This window comes from Anguilla rostrata, chromosome 9 (assembly GCF_018555375.3).
Source record: "Anguilla rostrata isolate EN2019 chromosome 9, ASM1855537v3, whole genome shotgun sequence".
Lineage (NCBI taxonomy): Eukaryota > Metazoa > Chordata > Actinopteri > Anguilliformes > Anguillidae > Anguilla > Anguilla rostrata.
The window spans coordinates 20928358-20952783 of record NC_057941.1 but is presented as its reverse complement, the minus strand read 5'-3'; the positions used below and the strand labels follow the sequence as shown (position 1 = coordinate 20952783).

At 41.0% G+C, this 24426-nt stretch overlaps 1 protein-coding gene across 9 annotated transcripts in view; it reads left to right on the top strand.

Moving 5' to 3' along the window:
* The window catches only part of ncam1a (neural cell adhesion molecule 1a), a 242432-nt gene extending 232691 nt beyond the window's left edge, over positions 1-9741 (top strand). For all 9 annotated transcript variants that reach the window (XM_064351025.1, XM_064351027.1, XM_064351026.1 and 6 more), the window contains one exon: positions 6524-9741. In XM_064351025.1, the coding sequence (XP_064207095.1) occupies positions 6524-6644 (121 nt within the window). In that variant the 3' untranslated portion in view covers positions 6645-9741. The remainder of the gene's footprint in view (positions 1-6523) is intronic.
* The last annotated feature ends 14685 nt before the right edge of the window (positions 9742-24426 follow it).

The window sequence follows — 24426 nt, the reverse complement described above, 5'->3', positions numbered from 1 at the left end:
CCGTCATGATTAACCCTCAGCGCCCCATGTGCCCTGTCTGGTCTAGTGATGGGCATTCTGGCATTCTGAGTCAGATCATTTGGCTCAGCTCGCCAAAAAAGAGCCGGTTCTTTCCGCCCCCAGACAGCTCTCTGTTCAGTACGTCCAGTTTTTCTAAATCAGCCAAAGTTAGCAATAGTTTAACCTATGATTGGTTTTTCTGCGCATAGAATTTAAATAGCTCAATGGAATCGTACAGTACATTCCATTTATGAAAGTAATATTATTTTGCAGTTCTTTTGTTATGAAAACTATTTAAATAAATGAAAAAGCAGAAAGACGCTATTACACATACACAGTGATAGTAGGGAATTTTATGTATTTAGATAAATTGCACAATAGATACTGTGCATAGATTGAGCCATTCAAAACAAATCACACTCATAAAAATAGAACATAATATTGCAGCATAACTAAGAAAAATAAAGCGCAATGGCCAAAACTGGTGCAGTCAACTCAGGAATAAACAAAATAAATTATTATTACTACTGTTATTTTTTCAGTGTTTTTTTATTTTTTGGCCTATTTATCTTTGTGCATCATTGTTGACTTAGTGTGGATTCTCTTGATTACAGATGGAACTCATTACGGCTATTAAAGGAGTACCATGGTGGTTGAACGTGACACTTCCCAGTTGTCTTCAGGCAACAACAAAACAAATGTGCATAATTTTTTTATTCTTCAGTCATTTCAATGTACTTAAACGTATTTTTCTAGCCTAAATTTCCCACTATAAAATTCACACCGAACCGTTGGGCGTGGTATGAACTGTCATTAGCTATGATTGACAGACCGTTCCCGTTACCATAGCTACCCCCATGATACGCGCTCTCTTTGGGAGACTGAATTTTCACAAGCTAGCTAGCTTAGTAGTATATCAAGTATCGATAGATAGCTAAGGTAAGGACGTTGACTTGTATACAGTTACAATTTTTGCTATCTAGCTAGCCAAGTTAAGATAAAAGCACAACTATAACGTCCTCATAAAAGCGAACTAGCAAGCTAACGTTATCGATAACATTGCCTTATGAAAGCAAACCTCCTAGCTAGCTAACGTTAGCTAGCTAGCTAAATGAATATAACCAGAAATAATCTAAAGGAACTCTAATTTAAGTGAACCTAACGTTAGTCAAATATTTGCATTGTCTGAACAGCAGGACGGTGTGTCCTGTCAGATTTCTTTACGGGGCGTGGAAATAGGAGTGGTTACTGTATTCGTGACGTAGAAAAATGACAACTTTCTCAACCGGTTGAAAATGGGACGATGAATTTAAAACGCATATTTCTCCAAAAATACAGAACGGACATATTTAATACTTTGCCCATTGTGTTTCTTCAATGCCTTTTGTGCAAATAGCACATAAAACAGAGAAAGTGTGAAAATCACCATGGTACTCCTTTAAATATTTCCACAATATATTGTACAGATAAATATATTGCGATTTAACCCATGATATACAGTGATAGGCTGTATTGTTGCAGCCCAGTTAAATACTTTTTCAGCACATCACGCATTGACTGATTCATTCATTTATTCATCCGTTGGGAAACTCTTTTTGCATCGTAGTCGGCAAAGGAGAACACAACATGGCGCTTCGATGCTGTTCTCACGACCGCGTGCATCATCACAACGAACGGCGATGCGGTCGGACCCTCACAGCCTGACACAGAGGGTCAAACTGCTCCCACATTCTTTTTAATCTGGCATAGTCTAATCATCATGTTCATTTTAACAGCAGTTAATTACACTACCGTGATTACCAAAGTCAGACGTCATAGGATCGTTTACTATTTACAAAAAAAAAAAAAGGATGTGCGAGATATGGTTCTTAAGATGTGCGAGTAGGCTGCTAGCGTTCACCTCAAAGAGCCGACGTCTTCTCCAGTTTTCGCATGGAGAAAGTTGTCTGTGTGCATTACTACAAAGACGTTAGAGGAGAGAGAGCAGACTCGCTCGCGCACACAACAGAGACATAAATCAACTGCTGATCAGGCAAGCTAGATCCCAGTTGCACTGGTACGATCAATGAAAATGATTAGTCGCACTAGGCACATTTTTACTCCCAAATGTGAGTAAAACGGTCACACTGGAGCCCTGGAAAACTCCTGTGTTGGGTAAACGCTGCAGCGACGTAACCCGTTTATTGTTGAATGGGGCTATGCTGAACATTGGCTTGAAAAACCAAATGTTTTAGCAAAAGCAGAAATGAATAACTGAGCGGTACAGTACGTCCTTTCAAAAGCACAACTCCATTGCTTCTGCTGAACTTTTCAAATGACGCCCCATTTGTCAGAGCCTTGAAGGTTCATTTGGATGCCAGATGCAGACGTAATTCAGAAAACAGAGCTGAAAGCAGCAACCAAAAGGCTTCCACAGGAGGGGAAATGAGATTCTCTGAATCTGTTTAGCAGCAACCTTGGTCTTTCTTTGTGCAGAGCGCGAGGCAGCTCTTTCTCCGCTCAGTTCTGTCGCGTGACACCCTCTCCCTCCCTCCAAGTCAGGCGGCTCGCCCACTCGACAGGGCCGGTCACTTTGAGCCTCCAGCCAATGACTTTAATCATCGCCTGGCAAAAAGGGCGGGGTTCTGCCCTGCCCTCCTTCACCCGCCAGTCTTCATTTCACCCGGCGGTACCGGGGCGTCTCGTCTCAGGCGCTTCTCATGAATACATTACCGTTTCCCCAAGGTGACGGCCGTCCCAGATACCGCTCGTAGCGTTATTCGCAGCCTACCTCGAGCTGCGTCCCCGTGCGTTCCGCCGAGCGGCCATTTTGCCTCCCTTCCCCCGGTAGCCAGCAGAAGGCCTTCTTCACGCTCGTCATCGCCCCGGGTCCAGCGGAGATTTACCGGTCTCGGACTGCGGGGCCTTCAAGCGCCATTTGGCGGTCTCACGGCCGTCTTAATTGGTGGGTTAAGTGTTGCTTCGCGCCGAGCGGGCATCATGGGAGTTCTGCGCCGGTTGGCTGAGGCGTCTCGATCGGCACGGGTCAGCGGGCAGGGTAACCCATCATCCGCGGTGGCTCACCGAAAAGCCCACAGCACCTCGACACTCACGAGCGATGGCGGCGTTCGCCTCCCCTCACCGGTCTGTTTTCCTCTCAGCCTAGCCCAGGATATTTACTGGGAAAGTGTCTTGGTGATGCTGGCTGCTTATGATGACATCAATGGATGGAGACAGTGAGGAGTAATGATTGGAAGCTTAGGTTAAATCATGGTCTAGCCCTTTTCTCTCTAGTGTTACTAGTGATAGTAGATAGTAGTCCAGTCTGTTTAGCCTTTTCAGGGGTCAGACAGGGGATTTCTGGTTAACCTAATCAGGGATCAGTCAGGGGATTTCTGGTTAGCTCTATCAGGGTTAACCGGGGGAGCTCAGGACAGCTCCTCACTTGATGAATCTGGTCAGGAATGTATCAGAGGCTGCCTGAGTAAATCCTATCAGGAACCAGCATAGGGATCGACCCTGACTCACTCGCCTGGCAAGGGAAAGTTCAGGGATCCGTGAGCACTTTGTCATTACTGCAGTCTGAAGTAGGACTGGCTCCTCTCCTCTCCTCTCCTCTGCGTCCTTTCATCCTGAGCCAGAGCCAGCTGCTGCTGCTTCTCTGCCCTGCTCTGCCAGCGCCCTGCCCCCCCCAGAGTTTCTCTCCATCTGTGTCCCATCCCAGGGACCCACCACCTGCCACAGACAAGAGAGGTTTTTATACAAACACGGCACGCCGCCGCACCTCCACCCCTGCACCTGTTTCTGAACGTCTTTGAGATACCTAAAGCACCATACTAACCAGTGGCGGCTGGCTTTCACCGGGAAACACGGTAGCGGCCGCCGCTCACCGATTCGTCGACCGACTGATTTACTCGCTCGCTCAAACGCTCATTCGCTCGCGGCTCCCACAGTAACAGCATTTCACCTCTAGAGGGCGAGGTCACTCCAGAAAATCTGCTGTATTGCTTGGATTGCTCTTTATTTTTAAACTCCATTTACCACCTTCCTGCTACAGCGTTTGTTTTGTGCCCCCTATCTATGCTGATTGTACTGCCCTTTGTTTCTCTCACACAGAGTCCTAAGGTGCCGCTAGCTTGACGAGAAAGGCCTGATTGATCTGGTTTTTCTCAGAACGCTGGAATTATTTTCGTTCGCGCGGTACCATTTACTTGGATTTGACACAATTTACTGCTGAAAGGCTACATTACCGCGGAGCACTGCCTTTTTCGGGGGAAAAAAGGGAAAAGGAGTAAGCGTCTTTCCAGCTCGAACAGACGCCGGACGGCTCTGCTTTATGTCAGTTTAGCGCGTGACACTTTTTCAGCAGAAGCTAATGGATTTCTGTGTTGGCTGAGAAACAGCTCAAGGGAAGGTGTGGTTTATGTGACTGAAGTATGTGGGGATTCAGTCTGGTGAGGATGAGGAAATCTCAGTCTGGTGAGGATGAGGAAATATGACTCTGACATATGGAGTCGTCCTCCGGTTCTCCGCGGCTCCAGCGGCCCCATATTCTAATATCTGTTGCCTTCGACTGGCACCGAGGCGTGAGCGGAAAGCAGAAGTCGCTCTGCGAGGTCTGCGGCTCGCCCCTGGGGCGGCTGTTCGGCGCGGTGCGGCCCCAGCGGCCTGCTGCTCCCCGCGCGGCTGGCTGCTCACTTTGCGCTGACAGGTGGAGCCGTTAGCGCATTAGCCTCCGTTTAGCGTTGTTGCGCAGATGAATGGCGACCGCTAACGCGATCACTCAGCAAACGCGCCGTCGCACGGTCACAAGATGCAATAAAGCGGAGGGGGAAGAGGGAATAGAGAGGACGAGAGCAGTCTGATTGCGCCGTGGGGCAGTGGAAGCGGTGTGCCGGGTGAAGCACAGCGCCCCCTGTCTGCTTAGTTCACACTGAGAAGAGAAGGCTTGTCTGCCCATTGGATAAGATTCCTAAAATTTCTTATTCCTTAAAAAAAACTGATAGTTAAAAGGAAAAAAAATACTTAAGGACAGAATACGTTCATTACTTCCTACCTGCTCATTACAAATCATGCTGTCCGTTTTTACAAATTGGTGATTCAGTAGTTTATGCCTTGTACATTAAAACCACCTCCAAAAAAATAACTGCTCACTTTTTATTCATTACCAAATTATCATATATATGTGATAATTTATGGTACATAACGTTTGGGACAAAGCCATGGTTTTTCTTGATTTGGCTCTGTACTTAAAGTGCAGATTCTCAGCTTTTATTAAAAGCTATTTAAATACATTTTGGTTTCAGCATGTAGAAATAACAGCGGCTTTTTCATTTCAAGGTGCCAAATGGCTTCACGGGTGTTTCTGATTAGTCAGGTGTGTTTAATTGCTTCTTTTGTACAAGTATAAGAGAGCATTCAGTTTCTAGTCTCGATTCTAGGCTTTCAAATTGCCTTTGGAGTCTGTTATTGGTGTTTGTCAGCATAAGGACCAGAGTTGTGCCAATGAAAGTCACGGAAGCCTTTGTGAGGCTGAGAAATATGAAAAAAAAACAGTCAGAGTCAATGGCCAGACCTTACACAGTAAAGTGTACAGTGTCAATTCAACTATAACATTGTTAATTCAGCTCTAACAGATGACATCTGGACCAGAGTGGGACCAAATGTTATCTGTTAGAGTTGAATTAACAGGGGACCTTTTACCGTGTAGGCTTACTAAAATCAACTGTTCAGAACATCATTAAGCAGAGAGCACTGGTGAGCTCAGTAATCGCAAAGGGCCAGGTAGGCCAAGGAAGACCTCTACAGTTGATGACCAAAGAATTCCTACACACAGAGGGCAGCTTTGCACTGTCCACTCCTTACCTGGTGACCAGGAATTGGCATTCTCCGTGAAGCTCGCAGAGCTAGTGGTTACCCGAGGTATTGCTGTTTAGTAAGCCTTTGGTGCCAATAAGCTCATTTCTGTCTCGAGTTCTTGTATTCTTGTATATCTCGATGGTCCTTACCCTGCATTCCAAGTCCCACAGCCCTCATGTCTTCGAGGTGACTGACAGAACCACGGCACCCGTGTTACAGGTGGGGGAAAGCAGACCGAGCAGCCATCACGTAGTCGCTCTGGGCGGTTTGCGAGTAGCGCCACGCGTTGTCTTCACAGACCGCGCACGCCTCTTCTGACTCCGCTTCTCCGGTTCCCCTTCCATGCTCATGTCATTTTACTCAAGTCTTGGGTGGCGTGTGTCCTCCAGCATGCTTCTGTGGTGTAACACTCATGTTCCTACATTTTCGTCTTCTCGCCTGTCTCAAGTTTCACAGTCCCTTTTCCCACTTGATGTTTTTTGTTTATAAAAAAATAATAGAAAAAAAAAAAACATCTGTTCTGTTTTCACTTATTTGAAGTTAAACTGGATGTGCTCTGTGTGAAGTGTTTTTGTCTCTTGCAAAGGAGAAAGCGCTCAGATCTCAAAAGACTAGTTCACCAGAGAGAAGGAACTGGCGATGGATTCACTGAAAGAGCCCTCCTGTGCGTTTTTCTCCCGAACAGGAAGAACGCCGTGGACGGCAAGAGCAAACCGGAGGAGGCCGAGGCCAAGAAGCCGGCGGCGGAGGTGAAGACGGTGCCCAACGAAGCCGCCCAGACAAACGGCAACGAGAGCAAAGCGTGATCCTGCGGGCGCGGAGGCAACGGCAGCCAGTCTCACACCGACCCGCAGAGCGTCACACCGCAACACCCAAACCAACGGGGGAAAAAATCTCACCTTCACTAAAAGTTTCCTTCTTCAGTGTCTTTTTTTTTGTGGGGGGGTGGGGGGGGGAGTTTTCAGATCAGGAAATAAGTCTAGATTTGTAGATGAAAAACGATCTTATGCACAGTCTTTTTATCATTTGTTTTCAACATTCGAGGGGGAAAAAAAGATGCTTACTTTTTTTTTTTTTTTTTTTTAATATGTTTTTGTTTTCTGAAGTGGTTGGAGGGAACCAAAAGCGAGCTTTCATCAGCGCTGTCCATGGGAGTCCTCAGTTAAGCAAAATCTTGAGTTATGAAACGATAAAGCGATAATTAAGAAAACCAATATCAGTTTGAGTAGAAAAACCATGGAGAATTTAGCTTTATTCAAGAACAATGCCTTTATGTTGTGCACACACGGTTTGTGACATTACTCAACCCACATTATTCCCGATTATGTTGTTTATTATAATGCAGTATTGTCATTTTCTTGTTACTGCTAATAGGGTCTGGGTACGTTTTAATGTTTTCTTGTTAAAAGATTATGTGCAAAAATAACTGCCTTTTATGTTATCTATTTTTTTATTTGTTTTGATTTTGATGGCTAGCTATAGCGTAGAGCGTTAGCATGCTTGCTTTGCAAAAGGATTTTTCCACGTTTTGTTTTGTTTGCTTTTTTGTTTTTTGTTTTTTTTTCAGATTTTTACACTGTTTTACCATTATTTCCATTTTATGAACACAGCGTGCTTGTATGTAAAACATCACAACGACAACAAAAAAAATGAAGAGAACAGAAAGAATTTGTCCAATACAATGAAAGGAAGTCAAGGTTGACAGTTAGGGGTGCAAACAGCTTAAAGCCACTTTGAAAAATTCATATTATTTTATTTTCACTTTGACAAAAAAAGAACACCACACGCCTTTCCATTCTGTCTTTGTCACTCTCCAATTCATTCTGCTTTAACCTACTCCTCAAAAATGCACTTGAAGTGGAGGGTCTGGTTAACAATGAGAATTTGACCTTTGACACCCCCCCCCCCCCCCACAACAGTAAATATAATGGAAGGAGCTCTGGGCAACAGGTCCATTGGTTGACAGATGAAGGTGGACAACTGCCGTAGCTCTGCCCACAACTCCACTGCAGCCAATCACATTACGGCTTACTCAGAATGATGTCATCAAAGATCAGGCTTTAAAGGTTACAATGGCTGGGAAATACAAAATGACCCCTCTTTATGTACAATGTGTTGACATTTTCCCACATTGTTTTAAACCATTATGAATGTTGCATTCATCAGTCATTTTATAGCAATTTTATCCCATCTCAAAAGACAGATTTAAAAAGAAGAGTTTGAAGATTTCTATGTTTTGATGATTAGTCTCTTTTTATGCATACAGACAAAAATGATGCCTGGAAGAATACATTATTTAAGCCATAGTGCTCTGATGTGAATTTGGGAATTCAAAACTATTCAATCAGATCTTTTTGTACAGTGTGTTTCTCATTCTTTAGACAGCAAGCTTGTGCACTGTGAATGCGTGAATATCCTCATGTGAATAAAATGTGTTCTTTGTCATAGAATTAAAAAAAAATCATAGTTTGGTTGTGAAAGGTTTAGCAAATAGTTCAGACAAAAATGTTCAATGGAAAACAACCACTGCATCAAACAGACAAAAAAAATCACCACCATAGGGGAACGGTGCCTTCAGAGAAAAAAAAGAAGAAAAAAAAAAAAAAGAAGTTCCTGTTCTGGCATGCGTTCCATGTTTTTCAGTGTCTGCCTGTACCACAGAGAGGAAGTGCTGGCAAGGGGGTGATCTGTGACCTAGCGCCCTGAGGGACCTGGGGTTGGCCCACAGCCCTGGGAAGACCAAGACCGACCGAGGGGCCGGTCGCCAGTGTGTGAGTTCAAACTGTGAAAAAAAAAAACCATAAAAAAAGATACAAATTCTAATTACTGGTCTTTTCATATTGATCAATGTTTTTTCTCAATATACGAGGCTCTGGGGATGAAAATGGAGGTTTTAGACAGCTGTCCACGACCAGTACGGTTCGGTATGGCGAGTTGGGGTTGGGGTGGGAGGAGGGAGGAACACAGGCGCTGATTGATTGTATCTCACACCTTCTCTCGTTAGCAGTTTAGCTAAGGGGCCAGGAGTACTTAACCGCTTCATTTCTAGTTCTAAGCTCTCAAAAGACTGAAGGAACAAACTCAGACACGCACCGGGAAAGTCAAACCGCAAATGCTCTGTGTTTCATCAAAACCCTGGCAGTGCAACCTCCCAACTACTGAAACTGCCCAAATTGTATAACATCTAGATGAGAGGACACAAATGATGCTTTTTGTTGTTGTTATTATTATTATTATTATTTGAATGAGCATGCAAATGTACTCATAACAGAATCCTGGAATTGGTTCATTCAGTTGGTGTAGAGGTGCGGATTTATTTGTTGTCCTTGAAAACTGTCTTGGAGAAAGGTTTGTTGTACATTGATCTTTTAAATGTCCTGTATACTTGTCTCAATTTTTTTTTTTTAATTTTCACGATATACATCAAGTGCATTTAATCAGCAAGGGTACATAATAAACTAAGAAATGGGGAAGCAGGACACTTGTTGCTGAAATGATCGCAAACCATTCCTAGTGATGTAAAGAATTAACACTGACGACTGTGTTTTTCTTGTCCTTAAAAAAAATATTTGAAAAAAAAAAAAAACTGGAGATTGCTGTGGCTTTTGATTCTTGTTTCAACTGCCATTTAACGTGGGACCAAGTTCTTTGTGAGTTTACATTGAAACCTGTGTATCGTGCCATGAATATGATTTGTATGGAGGAAGTCAGTCATGTCACATGTTTTAGAAAGGTGAAACCATTTCTGATTGTAAGCCAAAAAAAGTTAAAAATAAAATAAGAGTTCCTGTTAAGAAATTGTTGTTAAGAAATGTTTTTTTTTTTTCCGTATGGGAGGAGGGGCCTTGTCCCTCTTAAAAAAAGGCGTGTCACATTCCCCAGAGACCTCCATTGTCCTTCCTATCCCAGCATTCCCTTCATTTGGGGCCTTCTCTCTTGTATACAGATTTTTACTAAGTGAAACATTGGTACCACCTCCCTTTCCACTGTCACTGGTGTAAATACTGAGTACTAACTGAAGACATTTTGACTTTGCATTCTGTCAGAAATACTTGTGTTCAATAAAAGTAAAAAAAAAAAAAAAAGAACTGTCTGTTTCCTTATTACAAATCATTATACACTATAATGAATTATAAAATTGTGCCTTCTGTTAAATATGGACCAAATTCCCATTATAATTAAATATTTTTATATCACACTATAAATTGCGTTCATTGAAATTAAATGTAAATTGTGCCGTTATTTAAAAAAAATATACACACCAATTATTTATTTAATTCACAAAAAATACGCATTTTGTGAACATTTATTTATTTGTTCATTTTTGAACTTATGGAAAAGCATTTTGAAGTTTTTGTCGTAAGAGCTTTTGCATTTTGGCCATTTAGCCATGGCTGACCACAGGATGGCCTTGTTACAGTTTGCTAAGTACCTAAAAGAGCCTGCGGAGTTCTAGAAGGTTTTGCAGAAAGATGAGACCAAGATGCACTTGCACCAAAGTGATGCAATAGCCAAGTTCAGATGTCAAACGATACTATCCAAAGCATTTCCCGTCATCTGTCACTTGTCTTCAGTGATGAGGCAACTGCTGATAGCAGCCGCAGAATGAATTTTAAAGTGTACAAAAGCATCTTATCTGCTCAAGTTCAACAAAATGCCTCCAAAATCGTCCAACAGCGACAAAAGGAGTTCTTCAAAGTCATTAACTGGAAGATTCTTGACTGGCTTAGTCATTCACCTGGTCTGAATCCAACTGAACATGTGTTTCATTTACTGAAGAGTTAAACGTAAAGCAACTAGCCCCCGAAACAAGCAGGAGCTGAAGATGGCTACAGCCTGCCAGAGCATCACCAGAGAAGATACTCAGCACCTTGATGTCTTTGGGTCACAGACTTCAAGCAGTCATTGCATGCAACGGATAGGCAACAAAGTACTAAACATGACTACTTTCATTTACATAACATTAACCCTTATGTTCTATTTGGGCCAAAATGATCTTTTAAAAAATTTTTGCTATTAAACTGAATTTTTCCAACAGGAAACTTTATGAACTTGGCTCATTTTCTCTAATAAGCACAAGAAAGAACAAATTTGCATTTGGTACATATCCTACACCCCCCTCCTATATATGTTTTACAGAGGTCATGTACAGGTCATTCTGACCCGGGAGTAACAAGGTGAAATAAAAGCAGTAAAAAGGTGAAATATCAGTTGAAACTGAATGGTTTTGTAAATATGAAACAAAAATGTGATTTAACTCCCTGTCACATTGCCTCCATCTCTTATTTGCACTCGCACATAGGCACACACACCTGCCATCAGTAGAGTACCCCAGCGTGTGAAGGGGTTTCTTGTGTCTGTTTCCACTGCTCCCCAAAACGCAGCTCTGTTCGAGGTTGGTCATTTCAGGAATCATTTTCTGAATTGAGTCAGGCTTCAGCAGCTCAAGGGCACAGGCATGCCCACACGCTCATGCACACATACACGCTGGCAATATTGTCCCTTTGCCAAATTAACTCTCAGAGGCCTCCTGACCTTTTTTTCTTTTTGTAGGACATACCCACCATCTTTTATCCTCTGTGGCAGTTGTTCTCAACCTTAGTCCTGGGAGCCCTTTGTGTATGCTGGTTTTCGTTCCAACCACAATTGCAACCCTAGAATTTTAACGAGCTGTTAATTTTTTGTAAATAGGTGCTTTTCACATTGGGTTGTTTAATGATGGGTTGTTTAATCTTTTAAGCCACATTGTCTCAGAAATAGCAATGCGTGACATTAAAAATAGAAGTCCCACATTGTGCTATATTGCAAACGATTACATAACAATGTTTTTTTTTTTTTTTTTTTTTTCCAAAGCGACTTTTTAACTAGTCAAATTGAAGACTGAGGCGAATCAACAGGCTGCTGTGTGGACACCTGGCCACTAAAACTGACTATTTGGTAGATAATGAAGAACTCATAGATAAAGAAAATGCTAAATTTGTATTGTATTAAATAAATTTAAGGGTAAAATTATGAAAGAACTTGTTCAGCGCCCTAATTAGGGGCCTATTAATTCACCTTCGTCTTTAATTTGATTGGGTAAAAAATTGAGTTGCTTTTTATGTAATTGTCTGCAATATAGCACAACAAGCGCAATGGGGATATTATTCTTCGTGGCATGCATAGCAATTTCTGACAAAATGTGGCTTCAGAGGGTAAATAATCCCTCTAAACAGAAAGAGCATCTAATTAAGAAAAATTAACAGCTTGTTAAAATTCTGGAATTGCAATTGTGGCTGGGACGAAAACCAGCGTACACAGGAGGGCCCCGGGACCGAGGCTGAGAACAACTGCTCTACAGCACGAGGCACTGCACAATATCATCCGAAAACATTCTGTTCATTCACGTAGTGGGGGCGGGGCAAAACACAGTTGCGTATCAGTTTGTGTCGCAGTCATTCTACCCTTAGTGTGCGAAACTGCAATATTGTTTAAGAACATTCTGTTTTCCCACACCGTACCACTCACAGCTGTACATACTGGGGGAGGGGGGAAATAAATACCTCTGAATCAGTGCGGGTACCTTCCAAAATCATCTGCATGCAGTCAGGGAAGTCAATGTGAGTAAAAGATTCAGTGTTCAGAAGGCTCTGGGCCTAATTTTGCAGGACTCAGACTCAGATAGTGAGTTGGAGGAGGAGGAGGAGGAGGAGTTCGAGCAAGAGGGCAATGTGGAACTCATTTATGATAATGAGAGTGAATTTGAGGACAAGGACTCTGATCTCCAGCCAGCAGTAGCAGTAGCAGTAGCAGTCTCCCAGGCAGCAGTGAAAAGGGCATATATTTCCAGGAACGGCCAGGTTGAGCGGCCCTCAACCCCAATGAGAATGCCACCATGTTCACCTGCCAGTACGATAAGGACAGTCCCAGGGCCCACATGTATAGCGATGTCACATATCAGTGACATCATGCCAGGCTTCAAGCTCCAGATTACTGGCATGATAAACAAAAATTTTATGAAAATGGCCAATCAGCTGTGTTTTTGGCAGACCTGGGTCAAATACGTATTTGTTTTGGATTCAAATAGTTTTCTGTGCTCTATTGATCTTGCCTGGCGTAATTGAGCCTGCCAATATGCCCAGAAGGCAGGGTTTGCACTTTTTGAGAGTATTTCCTTGGTTCCAATGCACCAGACAAGATCAGTAAAGCATAGAAAAGTATTTGAATCCAAAACAAAGATGTATTTGACCCAGGTCTGGTTTTTGGGGAGCAGAGTAAAGACACTGACCAGACACATTTACAGTACGTGCTCATTTTGGGATCCTCATTCTGGCACGGATCTACAGATCAAAAGTAGAGTCAAGAAAAAGTCTGTGGGATTCTGAGACAGAAAGAGCCATTTCTGATGCATGGAGAGCTTGTTTAGTATTAATTTCTCACAATTAACACCAGGGGTGGGCAACTCCGGTCCTGGGGGGCTGGTGTGTATGCAGGTTTTTGTTTCCATCAATTGCCCAGGCTAAAAGAGCTAATTGGCTACATACACCCACGCTGGTACACTCGTTGATTAGATCACAGTAAAACATTTCATATAAGAACTGCAAGAACAGTTTGCAGATGTCATTCATGTGCTTATCAAGAAAAATAACTAAAAAGTAAGATGTTGTAAATGATAGTGCTAATTAAGTAATTTGAGCCAGAAGTTGGCCTGAAAAGCAGAAACAGATATGGCCTTCGTTGCCCACGTCTGGTCAACACGCTGGATATACAGTAATAGCTCTCTGCCTTCCTCATTGTGGACATTTCACCAAAAGCGAATGGCACTTTCATAGCTATATGAAATATGTATGGTTCATCAGAGGTGAATAACAACTATAAATATTGTTTATATTGCTAATAATTGAGATACATTGGGTATTTCAAAATAAATTTTACAATTGTATTGTTATAAAAGCAAAATAAATGGCCCATGTCAATATGACCCATTGCACAGTATATCCATTGCTAATTGGTGAGCAGAACAGGAGGGTTAATATGTCCCAAACATTATGGTGCCCTGAAATGGGGGGTTATGTACAAAATGTGCTGTAATTTCCATGAAGTGACACCCAAGTGTAAAGGGTTAAATATCTCAGCATTAATGGTTAGCCTTTTTAAAGTATGGATTATTCCAAGGTGGCCAGCCCAGTTTCTCCATCGAGGCTGTTACTGGCCTAGATTCAATCAACAATTATCCTTAACTTTAATTTAAATCCACGTGTAATTTTTCCCCCGGGTAAATAGTTGTTTTAATGATTTACTAAACTTCCCAAGCTGTGTTGAGAAAAGAAAAAGTAAAACTTTGTGATGAAATGGAGGCCTATGTGAACCATTCGAGTCTATTCAGCGTCTTTATAACCCATAAAATTTCACAACACATACATTTCTTCTGACGTTTTTCCTTAATCCCAAAGTTTTAACTCACCATCTATTCTCATATGGCATATTAAACTGGGCCTAATGTTGATCGAAAGGAATGCACACCTGCATTGCACAGGTGCTGGCTGCTGGAGCACATATTGGAAAAAGAGAGACTGCTGCACTCTCAAGCTGCGATGCACAGAATATCTTCATTGTTTAAAATCAAATCAACGTTGTGGCAAACGGATGCCTTCGTCAGGGTATCCACCAGAATCAATTGAAACACATTTTTAAGCTGTTCAAGCAGGTGCGTGCAATCATTTGATGTGGGAGGGTCCCACTACCAGATAGGTGTATGGTTAGACGACATCATCAGTGGGCTATAAAGAACAAAAAACACAGGGACAAAATAATTTGAGCACACATTGGAAAAAGTTCTGAAAATAGAAAACAACAAATCTAAATCTATGTTCAGACCATGTGGAGCCAAGGTCCTAAGTCTATGGACCCATATAGCCTCACATCTTAGAAGGGTATCATCCCCCTTCCCCTCATCTTTCTAATTAGGATACTTTATCAAAGCAGGCCTTCCTTCAGTATATCGATATTGACAAAGAGAGCAGCAACCGGATACGTTTTTACACCTGATCACACCGCGGTGTTCTTCAATACGTACCTTTAGGTCTCGCACAGTCTTAGTCGACATAGACTCTGCCACATGGCATGCTATAAGGTATATCACCCTCCAAGAAGAATCCCTTTCATGGGGATTTTTTTCCCCGAGTGTGGATGTTTATAATACTTGTATTTGGAGGGCTGCTGCATTGAGCCCACAAGTTGCATTTATAATTACCTTTGGGGAAAGGTAGGAGCTTACATTAATATTAAAAAAGGCACCATAATGGTTGGGAGAAGTGGCTTCACGGGGGTTTATGATTAGTCAGGTGCATTCAATCGCTTCCTGAGAGTAGGTATAAGAGCACTTGATTCTACGCTTTTGATTGCCTTTGCAGTCTATTAGGACTTCTTACAAGGAAGACGGTTACAGTTGATGACCGAAGAATTTTCACCATAATGAATAAAAACCCTGTCCGACAGATCAGAAGCACTCTGTCGGAGGCAAATGGGGATGTGTCAGTGACTGCTGTCCACAGACGACTTCACAAGCAAAGCTCAAGAGCTACACTGCAAACAACTGGTCAGCCACTAGAGCAGGATGACCAGGTTACAGTTTGCTAAGAAGTACCTAAATGAGCCAGCAGAGTTCTGGAAGAAAAGTCTTGTGAATGAGACAAGGTTTTCCATTTTTATGTCTAAAAAGTGCCGTAATTTCTACATGGTGAAACCAAAATGTATAAAAATCCCCTTTACAGGCATACTATGTGGGATTTATAGCCTTGCTGTGGTCTGTGTTTACACTCAAAGAAGTCTTCTCAACCCTACACTCTCAACTCAGTTTTTACAATTTATATCTGATTTTATGATGTTTTTATTTTTACATCTCAATTCTTTCAATAGATGTTGCTATCGAGGAAAAGCAATCCAAGGTTGACTCTGGTTTTTTTGAACGAGACCTGTCAGCTCATCATTTTGCCAGGCTGTACTACTGCTTCTTCATCTCCGCCATTGCAGGAGCTAGCTAGAAACAAATGCTCTGCTGAAGCTACACTTTAACCACATGTGAAGTATTTGATTACAAATCTAAAATTATGGAGTGTAGAGCCAAATCAAGAAAAAAATCTGTTTTTGTCCCAAATGTGGAGGCCACTGTACAATCAAGATCTCCATTAAAGGGTATGAATAGAAGACAAGCTGACATTCTGCATTGTTACCAGCTTTTGCTTTATTGGCTTAATTAGAATTGTTTTTGTTTTGGCTAAGATGCTGTCATCTTAACAAAATACACACTTTTCACATCAGACTAACAAGATGGATTATTTTCTGAGCACAAATAATTATGTCTGTGTTTCAAAAGTGACTTGTTGCAAAAAGCCAGTCAGCTGTCATTTTGCCAGTGAAACATTATTGTTTTTCTCTTGCTGGCAAACACATAATGCCAAACTGGCTTCGGATTTTGGAAACCTGCTAATTTTGTTACGAGTACAAATAACAATGAAGTGGTGTTAGGAGAAACGTTGCTACGGATTCTACACACTTTTTTTTAACCTTTATGTCCATTTTTCTCTTCCCTTCAGTTTACCGTGTCATTTTCTTTACCGTCGTTTCCCATTGCTGCAAAGTCAGTATTATGTAATGTGATGTCCTTGTGCACCACCTCTGACAGCAGACGTGGCCGAGGAGCTATGACATACAGAACTGTAAAATACATCAGACATGCGAACATGTATAATGAAATAATGTTACAGTGTGTTGACTTCTTATCGATCGTGTTCACAGCTTATTGACTAACTGTAAACGCAATTCAACATGCAGTACTCCACTCTTGTCCGTTTTCTACATCGATGTATTACCGTGTGTAGCCAGTAGGTGGCGTACAAGTAACACTGAACAATTTTAAAACACGTGCTGAGTCTTTACATGACACTGAACACTGAATTTACATGCATGTTTCCTGTCAATTTTTAAACTATTTGTTACACTTTAACAGTTTATCAGACTAAATGTCTTTTAGCAAACCAAACAGTATTAATCACCTTTTATCTATCTTCCTTTTGAAAGATATATATCCTGTATATAGTAATTATACAGTTTATGTTTTTAAACTTCGGCTGTAGCCTAATAATTATCCATTCGCTTTTCACTTACCAGAATGCCAAAAATAGCGTCTTGCTAAATGAAGCCTATGGGGACTGTAGGTATATGTTAAAAAGCGTAGCCTCGACTGTTGTCAAATTCTGCAGGAGACAACAGCAGACAAACACATTGCTTTATGTGTGTGTAAAAAGCTTGCCAATATAGTGCAAAAGCTCTCCTTGTTATGGATCTACCTCTCAATCAACCGTACCTTCCATTTTTGTACATTTATTTGACATGTGTAGGAATTGTTGCTTGTGTTCCAAAACATGTTCCAATACTTTCCAACGTCTGTATAGGCCCGAAATCACAAAGGATATCACAAACGAAATGTATGGTTTGTTTGTACAGCAGTTGTGAACCACATCTGATACAATTCTAGCGTATATTAATTTAACCAGTCGAATATGTCGCTTAAAAAATCCTTCCGACACAACCCACTGACTTCTTTACGCACCATGCGTTAAAGACCCATGTAAGTTGAGTTCTAAAAAGCTAGCCGCTTTACATAATTGGCGGTCTGTGTTTACTATTCATCAGCATCATCGGCAGTAGCAGCAGCAGGACACTAGCTAAATAATAAAAATTAAATCATGGACCAGTATCAACATTTATATTGGTGTTTTCTATATGTGTTATAATTCGATGCATGTCGTATATGACGAATATGTATACAATGAATATATAATACAACGAAAGAAATTGCAATACAAATACAGTAATGCTGGGCGTTTTTGAAATACGCACGCTTCTTGGCACCTTTTGGCAAAAATATTCCCTGCTATATCTGTTGTTCTCCACCAGAGAGCAGGGTAGTGCTGTGAATAAAGTGAAGGCACGGTTTAAGTGCCGTGAAGCACAATTGTACACGTGCTCGTTTCAAGTCGTCATGTAAGGTCATTGCGTTGTTCCATGCCTTACTGGGTTGACAGGTATGCCATCCGCGAGTCATGCCACATGTTACACCCAGAGTAGCTACCAACAGTAACTACCTTCAGTGTTTTCTACAGAAATAACCAACAATGACCGCAGACTCATTCCTTACAAACATTATCTTCTGCAGCCTCTGGCCTCGTGAACATCCATCATTTAGATATTACTTCACAAAGCTACACAGTAATACCCTAAACATTAGTTATTTCAGATGTTGCCCTTACCTTTTTCTTCTTCTACTTCTCCTTTATTTTAATGCTCCAGTCTTCCAATGATTAATCCTGCCCTGTGGCCTATATCAGTAGTGTCCACTCTTATCTGAAAAAGAGCCAATGTGGGTTCAGGTTTTTGTTTTAGTCCAACGCAGGGACACCTGATTCTATTTATCAAGGTCCTGATGAAAGGCCACGATTAGTTAATTAGTTGAATCAGGTGTCTTAGCGCTGGGCTAAAAGAAAAACCTGCACCCCCATCGGCCCTTTTCGGATAAGATTGGGCACCCCTAGTCTATATCTGGTTTAACCAATAACAACTTTGGCAAACATACATAATCCAATTACAACACACGCTTATAGTAACTAATAACAGAACATACATTCAGCCAAGAGAATATGTTATAAAGAAAAAAGAAAAAAACTTAATTGCTGCCATCTTTCTTTTGTGTTTGGAAGCTAATAATAATAATCAAAAAATACTTTTGCTTTTAAAAATGCATTTCTAAGGCCACCACAAAATTATTGATGATCTAAAAAGATTAATTACTGACATTGCAACCACAGAATTCCTGAAAAACTGTACAAATTAGTAACCTCTACCAAATCCTTCCGCAAACACTGGGGAGAGTAAAAATGACATGATCAGGTTAAGATTCCTACAGATATCAGATCTCACTTCTTGGAGCCTTCCTCTTCCTGTATCATACGTAATAGCTTTCCATGCATGCTGCACTGTGAGGCACGTTTTGAGATGAATAAACAGAACCTAATCACACCTGCCAGTCCTGTTACTGAAGACTGTGCGGCAGGGCTCATCAGCTGCGTTTCCAAGGGGCCTAAATTTGGAGGGAAAAAATGAAGCAGACCGGCCATTTTCCACGGTCAATTTCAGCAACCAAGAGCAAATATGAAGCCCACAAACAGAACACGTTTTAGTCACAAAATGCGTGTTTACCCTGCTACAAATACTGCATCCAGATGGGAAAAATCTGCATACATAAAATAATGCTAGAATTCATTTAAATAAATGTTACTATCTTTCCTGTAGACCCTGTTAAATAATTTTAAGTGCCAACCTCAACCATGATCAGGGTTATTATGAAGATAGACAAAAAACGAAGGCTAAGAGTATTCACTACTTTTTTTGACGTCATGCTGGAATCCCAGTAATGACTGTTATCTAAACAATTGTGTATGTGCTAGCACTGATAGCATCAGCACAAATATTGCAAATGCTCATCCACCTGCAACTGTTGAGTGGCACAGCATAAAACTACTTTTAGTCAGTCCTCCTTTTCAGTAAAAGGCACACAGTTATGGAACATCCAACCAACTGAAATACAACTCAAACAAAGCACACACACACACACACACACACACATGTTATAATGAAAAGGTGAAACACTGGCGTAAAAAGAGAATCAGATATTAAAATCCCGATGTAAATTGTTATAAAACATTGTCAATAATTTACAATGTTTTATAGTAATTTGCATTGGGGTCTTAATTCATTTACAAATAATTCACAATAATTTACATTCATCCGTTTTATTCATCATGTATACTTTCCTTTTATCTGTTATGATGATTATACCTAATTTTCTTTTTAAAGGTCAAAAGTTTAAAAGCCTAACCAGGGACTGGGGTGTCTGAAATAGCTCTGGCTAGAAACTCTATATGTAGTGCATCTGGTGCCTGTTTTTCAAATTTATAATTGTTAACTGCATTGTCCCTGACAACTAAAGGATTAAACAAATAAAAGCCTACATAATTGTAGTAGAGTATGTTTTTTAAAGGTTTAGGCCATTCATTTTAAGTTCATTATTCCAAACAAAAAACCTTTATCGTGTATTTGTGCATTCCTAGTATCTTGAATTGCATATGCCTTCCGAGAGGCTTAGAGTCAGAGAGCCCCCCCCCCGCCCCCCCCACCCTTTCAGTGCCAAAGGCCAGGTCAAACCTGTTTCCACATAATCTTTTTTTAAAACCGGCATATTTCACAATAAATACGCAAATCCATTGAAATCCACATGTGATCTTTAGAGAGACAGTTGTATCAAATCTGCTGGCCATGAAAATAAATAAATAAAAGTCAACTTACTTTTACTTTTAACACATATCCTCAGGTTAAAGACCTTTCCCTAGCTCCACCCCACCCCCAAGATACACTGTACAACAAAGACACAGCTGGGGTCCTGCTATTGGCCAAACCAATAAAAAAAGAGTTGACAAAAAAGATATAGTCAACTCCTCATAAACACATACGCTCAGGTCTGTTGTGACCTCACACACTTAACGAAAGTCTGCTAATAAAAAAGTCTTTGTGTGTATTGTACATTAAATATAACAGTTCATTAATATTAAACATTAGGTTTACTTAGTTTGCTCTTGTGGCGTTCTCATGCCCGATGCTGTGCAAAGCACTTGGATGTCTGATTATGTAAAAACAGTAGCCACCACTTATAACACATTATTATTGTCAGAAGCACACAATCTAATACAATGACATTGTACATAGTAGTCATTTATCAATTTAAACGATTCAATTGGATTAAAATGCATTGTGCAGTATCCATTTTTGGACATTTTGATGAAAATTGTCATCATTTCACATTGACTAGTTTCTGTCTCTATCAACGTATTGCATGCATTATTTTTCCAGTACTATAGTACCCTGTATTAAACTAAGCTTATTTTATTGTGTGCTTTAGTGTCATGGTAGATCATCTTTTTTTAAGTAACTCTGTCTTGGCACATTTTTGTTAGTGTTTGTTACTCCAGAAATTTCTACCTTGTTCTTTTAAAGTCAGTCAGCATTCCTAATGAAAAACCTCTATGCAAATACTGTGCTTCTCTGTTAAACCTTCAGTCCTGTATGTATTATATTACCACACAAGTCCCTATGTAAACATCAGGCAGTATGGCATCTGTCCTCATGTTACTTGTTGCCCTTTGTGTGTTTCTGCGTTTGTGTGTGTGTGTGTGTGTGTGTGTGTGTATATATATGTGTGTGTGTGTGTGGGTGGGGGGAGCTGCTAGGGTAGTTGACCTTTGGCCAACAGGAAGTGCTTCTTCCTGCCTCTCGTATGGAAAGTCAACAGTGATTGGTGGCTTGGTGTGAGACACAGAAACCCATTCATGTGCTTTGAAGGATTTATATTTGTGCAGAAATAATTAGACACTTGGAGGACTGTCCCAGTTTAAACTGTGATACAGGATTGTTTAAACCCTCCTTGCTGTTTTTCGTGTTTCCTGTTATGTTAATCTGTTACAGAAATGTGAAGTGAAGTGTGTTAGTTTATGCATATAGCTATACTCTGGACACTTTCAGTTCTGAAACAAAGGAGATGACTGGTCTTCTGTCATCTCATTCATTAGCCGTGTGGGGAACATACATGCAGACTGAGGTGAACTATATGTGCTGTACATGTGTCATGAGCAGTGACAGTGTGGTTTCACTGAACAAACTAAGTGCGTGATGGTTAACACACTAGGTGCTTTTGCAGTTTTTGCTATCAGCAATGTATGATACCACTTACAACCCAGTTTTGGTTCTGTTTGCATAGCTACAACATCTTGGCTGTCTCATGTTGACATAGCAGCACTAATATGATATGTTATATTGGCGTAAAAATACTGCCGAAACCATAAACAAACCACCAGAAAATGGCACATCCTACACGCATACCACAGAAAGCTCCCTTGCGGTGAAAACCCAAAGTATGGCAGTGCTGTCATGCTAATGCCAACCACTGCGGCTGTTTGAAGGATAACTTATTGTGAGAGATGTACAGCCAGCACCGATAAGTGTTAACGGGGCAGTCAGCTCATCACCATGGTTACTCGATGCATTTGCATCTTGGGTGTGCAGTGGGGACATTTCAGCCCCGGTCATATCCTTGATGCTGAAGATATAAAGCTTAATTTATCTATACTGTATATATATATATATATATATAACACACACACACACACACACACACACACACACACACACACACACACACACACCTACACACACAATATAAGACACTGTGTTATCACTGGCACCTCTCACAAGCTCCATGGCTACATTACATGACCTCAACAACCTGTGGCTGTTGATTTCACAGCCACAAGTATTTTATAGTTTCTTTCTTTTTAACATGATCCTTCTTGGCCTTCTTGGTCCAATTGGAAAAATGATACAAATGTTTTTTAATCTAAATTCCTCTTAAATCTTTTGTCATACCACCATACTGTGGTGCCTATTCCCTTTATTCAGTTAATTGATCAGGAAAGTATATCAGAATCCATCGTACACTTTATTTCCCAGGTATTCTCTAAATTATTGTACACAGTGGTAAGGTCTCTACCTTTATAAGACCCCTCCATCAATCTAGACACTACTTAGACACTGAAAAGATTCCCAGTGCTGCTGTTAAAATTTGACCTTGTCATATTGAGCAGACTTCAAGTGTAACAAAAAATAAATAAAAACGCAGTCCAGTGTGTTGCATTTATTTGTTAATCTCTAGCACAGTGGAAGAACACAAGCTGCATTTGAACAACTGTGATAATATTGTCTGTGTATGTATTAAGACAATTCCCTGAATATATGAGAATTATTATGCACAATACACATTCAGCAGAACTATTTATAATGAAAATGCTTACACAGACACAATTCATGCATTTTACAACAATCCCTCACTAAAACATGTGAAAAATGCAATATTCCAGCAATCTCATTACCTGAAAATTATCACCAATACAGATGAGTACTGTATTTATACGACGTAGTTCCATATTTTCAGTAAGTTCCATCCTATCCATGTTTTCACTTAAATATTTAGAAAACGCAATCTTTCTGGAGTAAAATCTGGTTGTTTAATATGCCCTTATTAGTCAAAATAATAACGGAGCCTCTGCTCTCTCTTATTGTTCATACTGTATGTTCATGTTCATAACATGGCTTTATTCTTAATTTTGTTTGCCGAATGAGCTGTTTATATTCTCTTGACATAGATAATCTGTGTAAATGTGTAACATCCCCTCCAATACAAGCATGCTAGCAAGCTTACACATGAACAGTGTAGCCAATCAGAAGGAAGATGTAAATATGCATTTTAACACTGAATGACTTTCAGCATTTGCATTTTATTGCCCTCATTAATTATTCTATACTCGCAAGACATCCCTGAAAACTCTGCTATTAAAATTTATACTGTAAAAGGAGCATTGTTGATTTTGCCAGTCCTGTGCATCTTCATGCATGTTTGATAAGCATCAAGCTAATTTTAATACCGCTGGACAAGGTTCGAGAATGGTAAATCTTCCCGCTTGCCGACTAATGTGTTTAATTAGAGGTGATTTATCATGGTATATTAATTATTGATAAAGAGAGTGATTGCGTTTGCTCGTCGACGGAGTACAGAAAATGAGGTTTCTGAGGAACGTGATAGCTGTAATGAAAAGACTGAAATAAAGCAGAATAAGTGGAATAAGTGAAAGAAGCTTCCTCTGCTAAAATATACCATCTCACAGACTGAATAAAGCTACTCTGTGTGTGTGTGTGTGTGTGCGGTTGTTTGCGGTTGTTTGTGTTTGTGAGCGGTTGTGTGAATGTGCGCGTGTGTGTGTGTGTGTGTGTGTGTGAATGGTTGTGTGAATGTGCGTGGCCGTGCGACTGTGCAGTTGTGTTAGCATGTCAGCATGGCCAGCAATAGCTAATGTCGTCGTCGACTCAGGTGTCTTTTTGCATTCTGCTCTGCTCGTGAAAGTCGCTGGGCTTTCACTGTAGATTTAGATTTGAATTCACCATGTCACGGGAACAGAGTCAATATTCCTGAGCGGCTGAAGGGACCTTTCCTCCTCTGGAGCAGAGCTGCTAGGTTAAAAAAAAAAAAAAACTAGCCACGGCCTGGTGGGGATTAGCAGGGGGAGATTCCCCGTGGATAGGCGCCCCCTTTTCCCAGGGAAACTGTAATATGATTACTCCGTTGTTTGTCATCGGTCCACTGGTCAAGCACTATGGTGAAGTGGGCTTGACTACCTTCCAAGGTGGACAATGGGGGGAAGAGAGAGAGAGAGAGAGAGAAGTTTTGGAATTCTGCTCCAGTGGGTACAGCTGGGTTCTTACACTCAGGGGTAAAAAAAAAAAAAATTAAAAAAGAAGAAGCGAGAGAGGGGGAAAAAATCCCTTTCTTCTTTGCTCCTCAATGGAAGGGCAGCTGTGCCCAGCAACACCACAGCTCCCGGCAGAGGTGGGCCAAAAACCAGAGGGGGGTGCGATTGAACACGCTCTGCGGAACACACCCCAAATCCT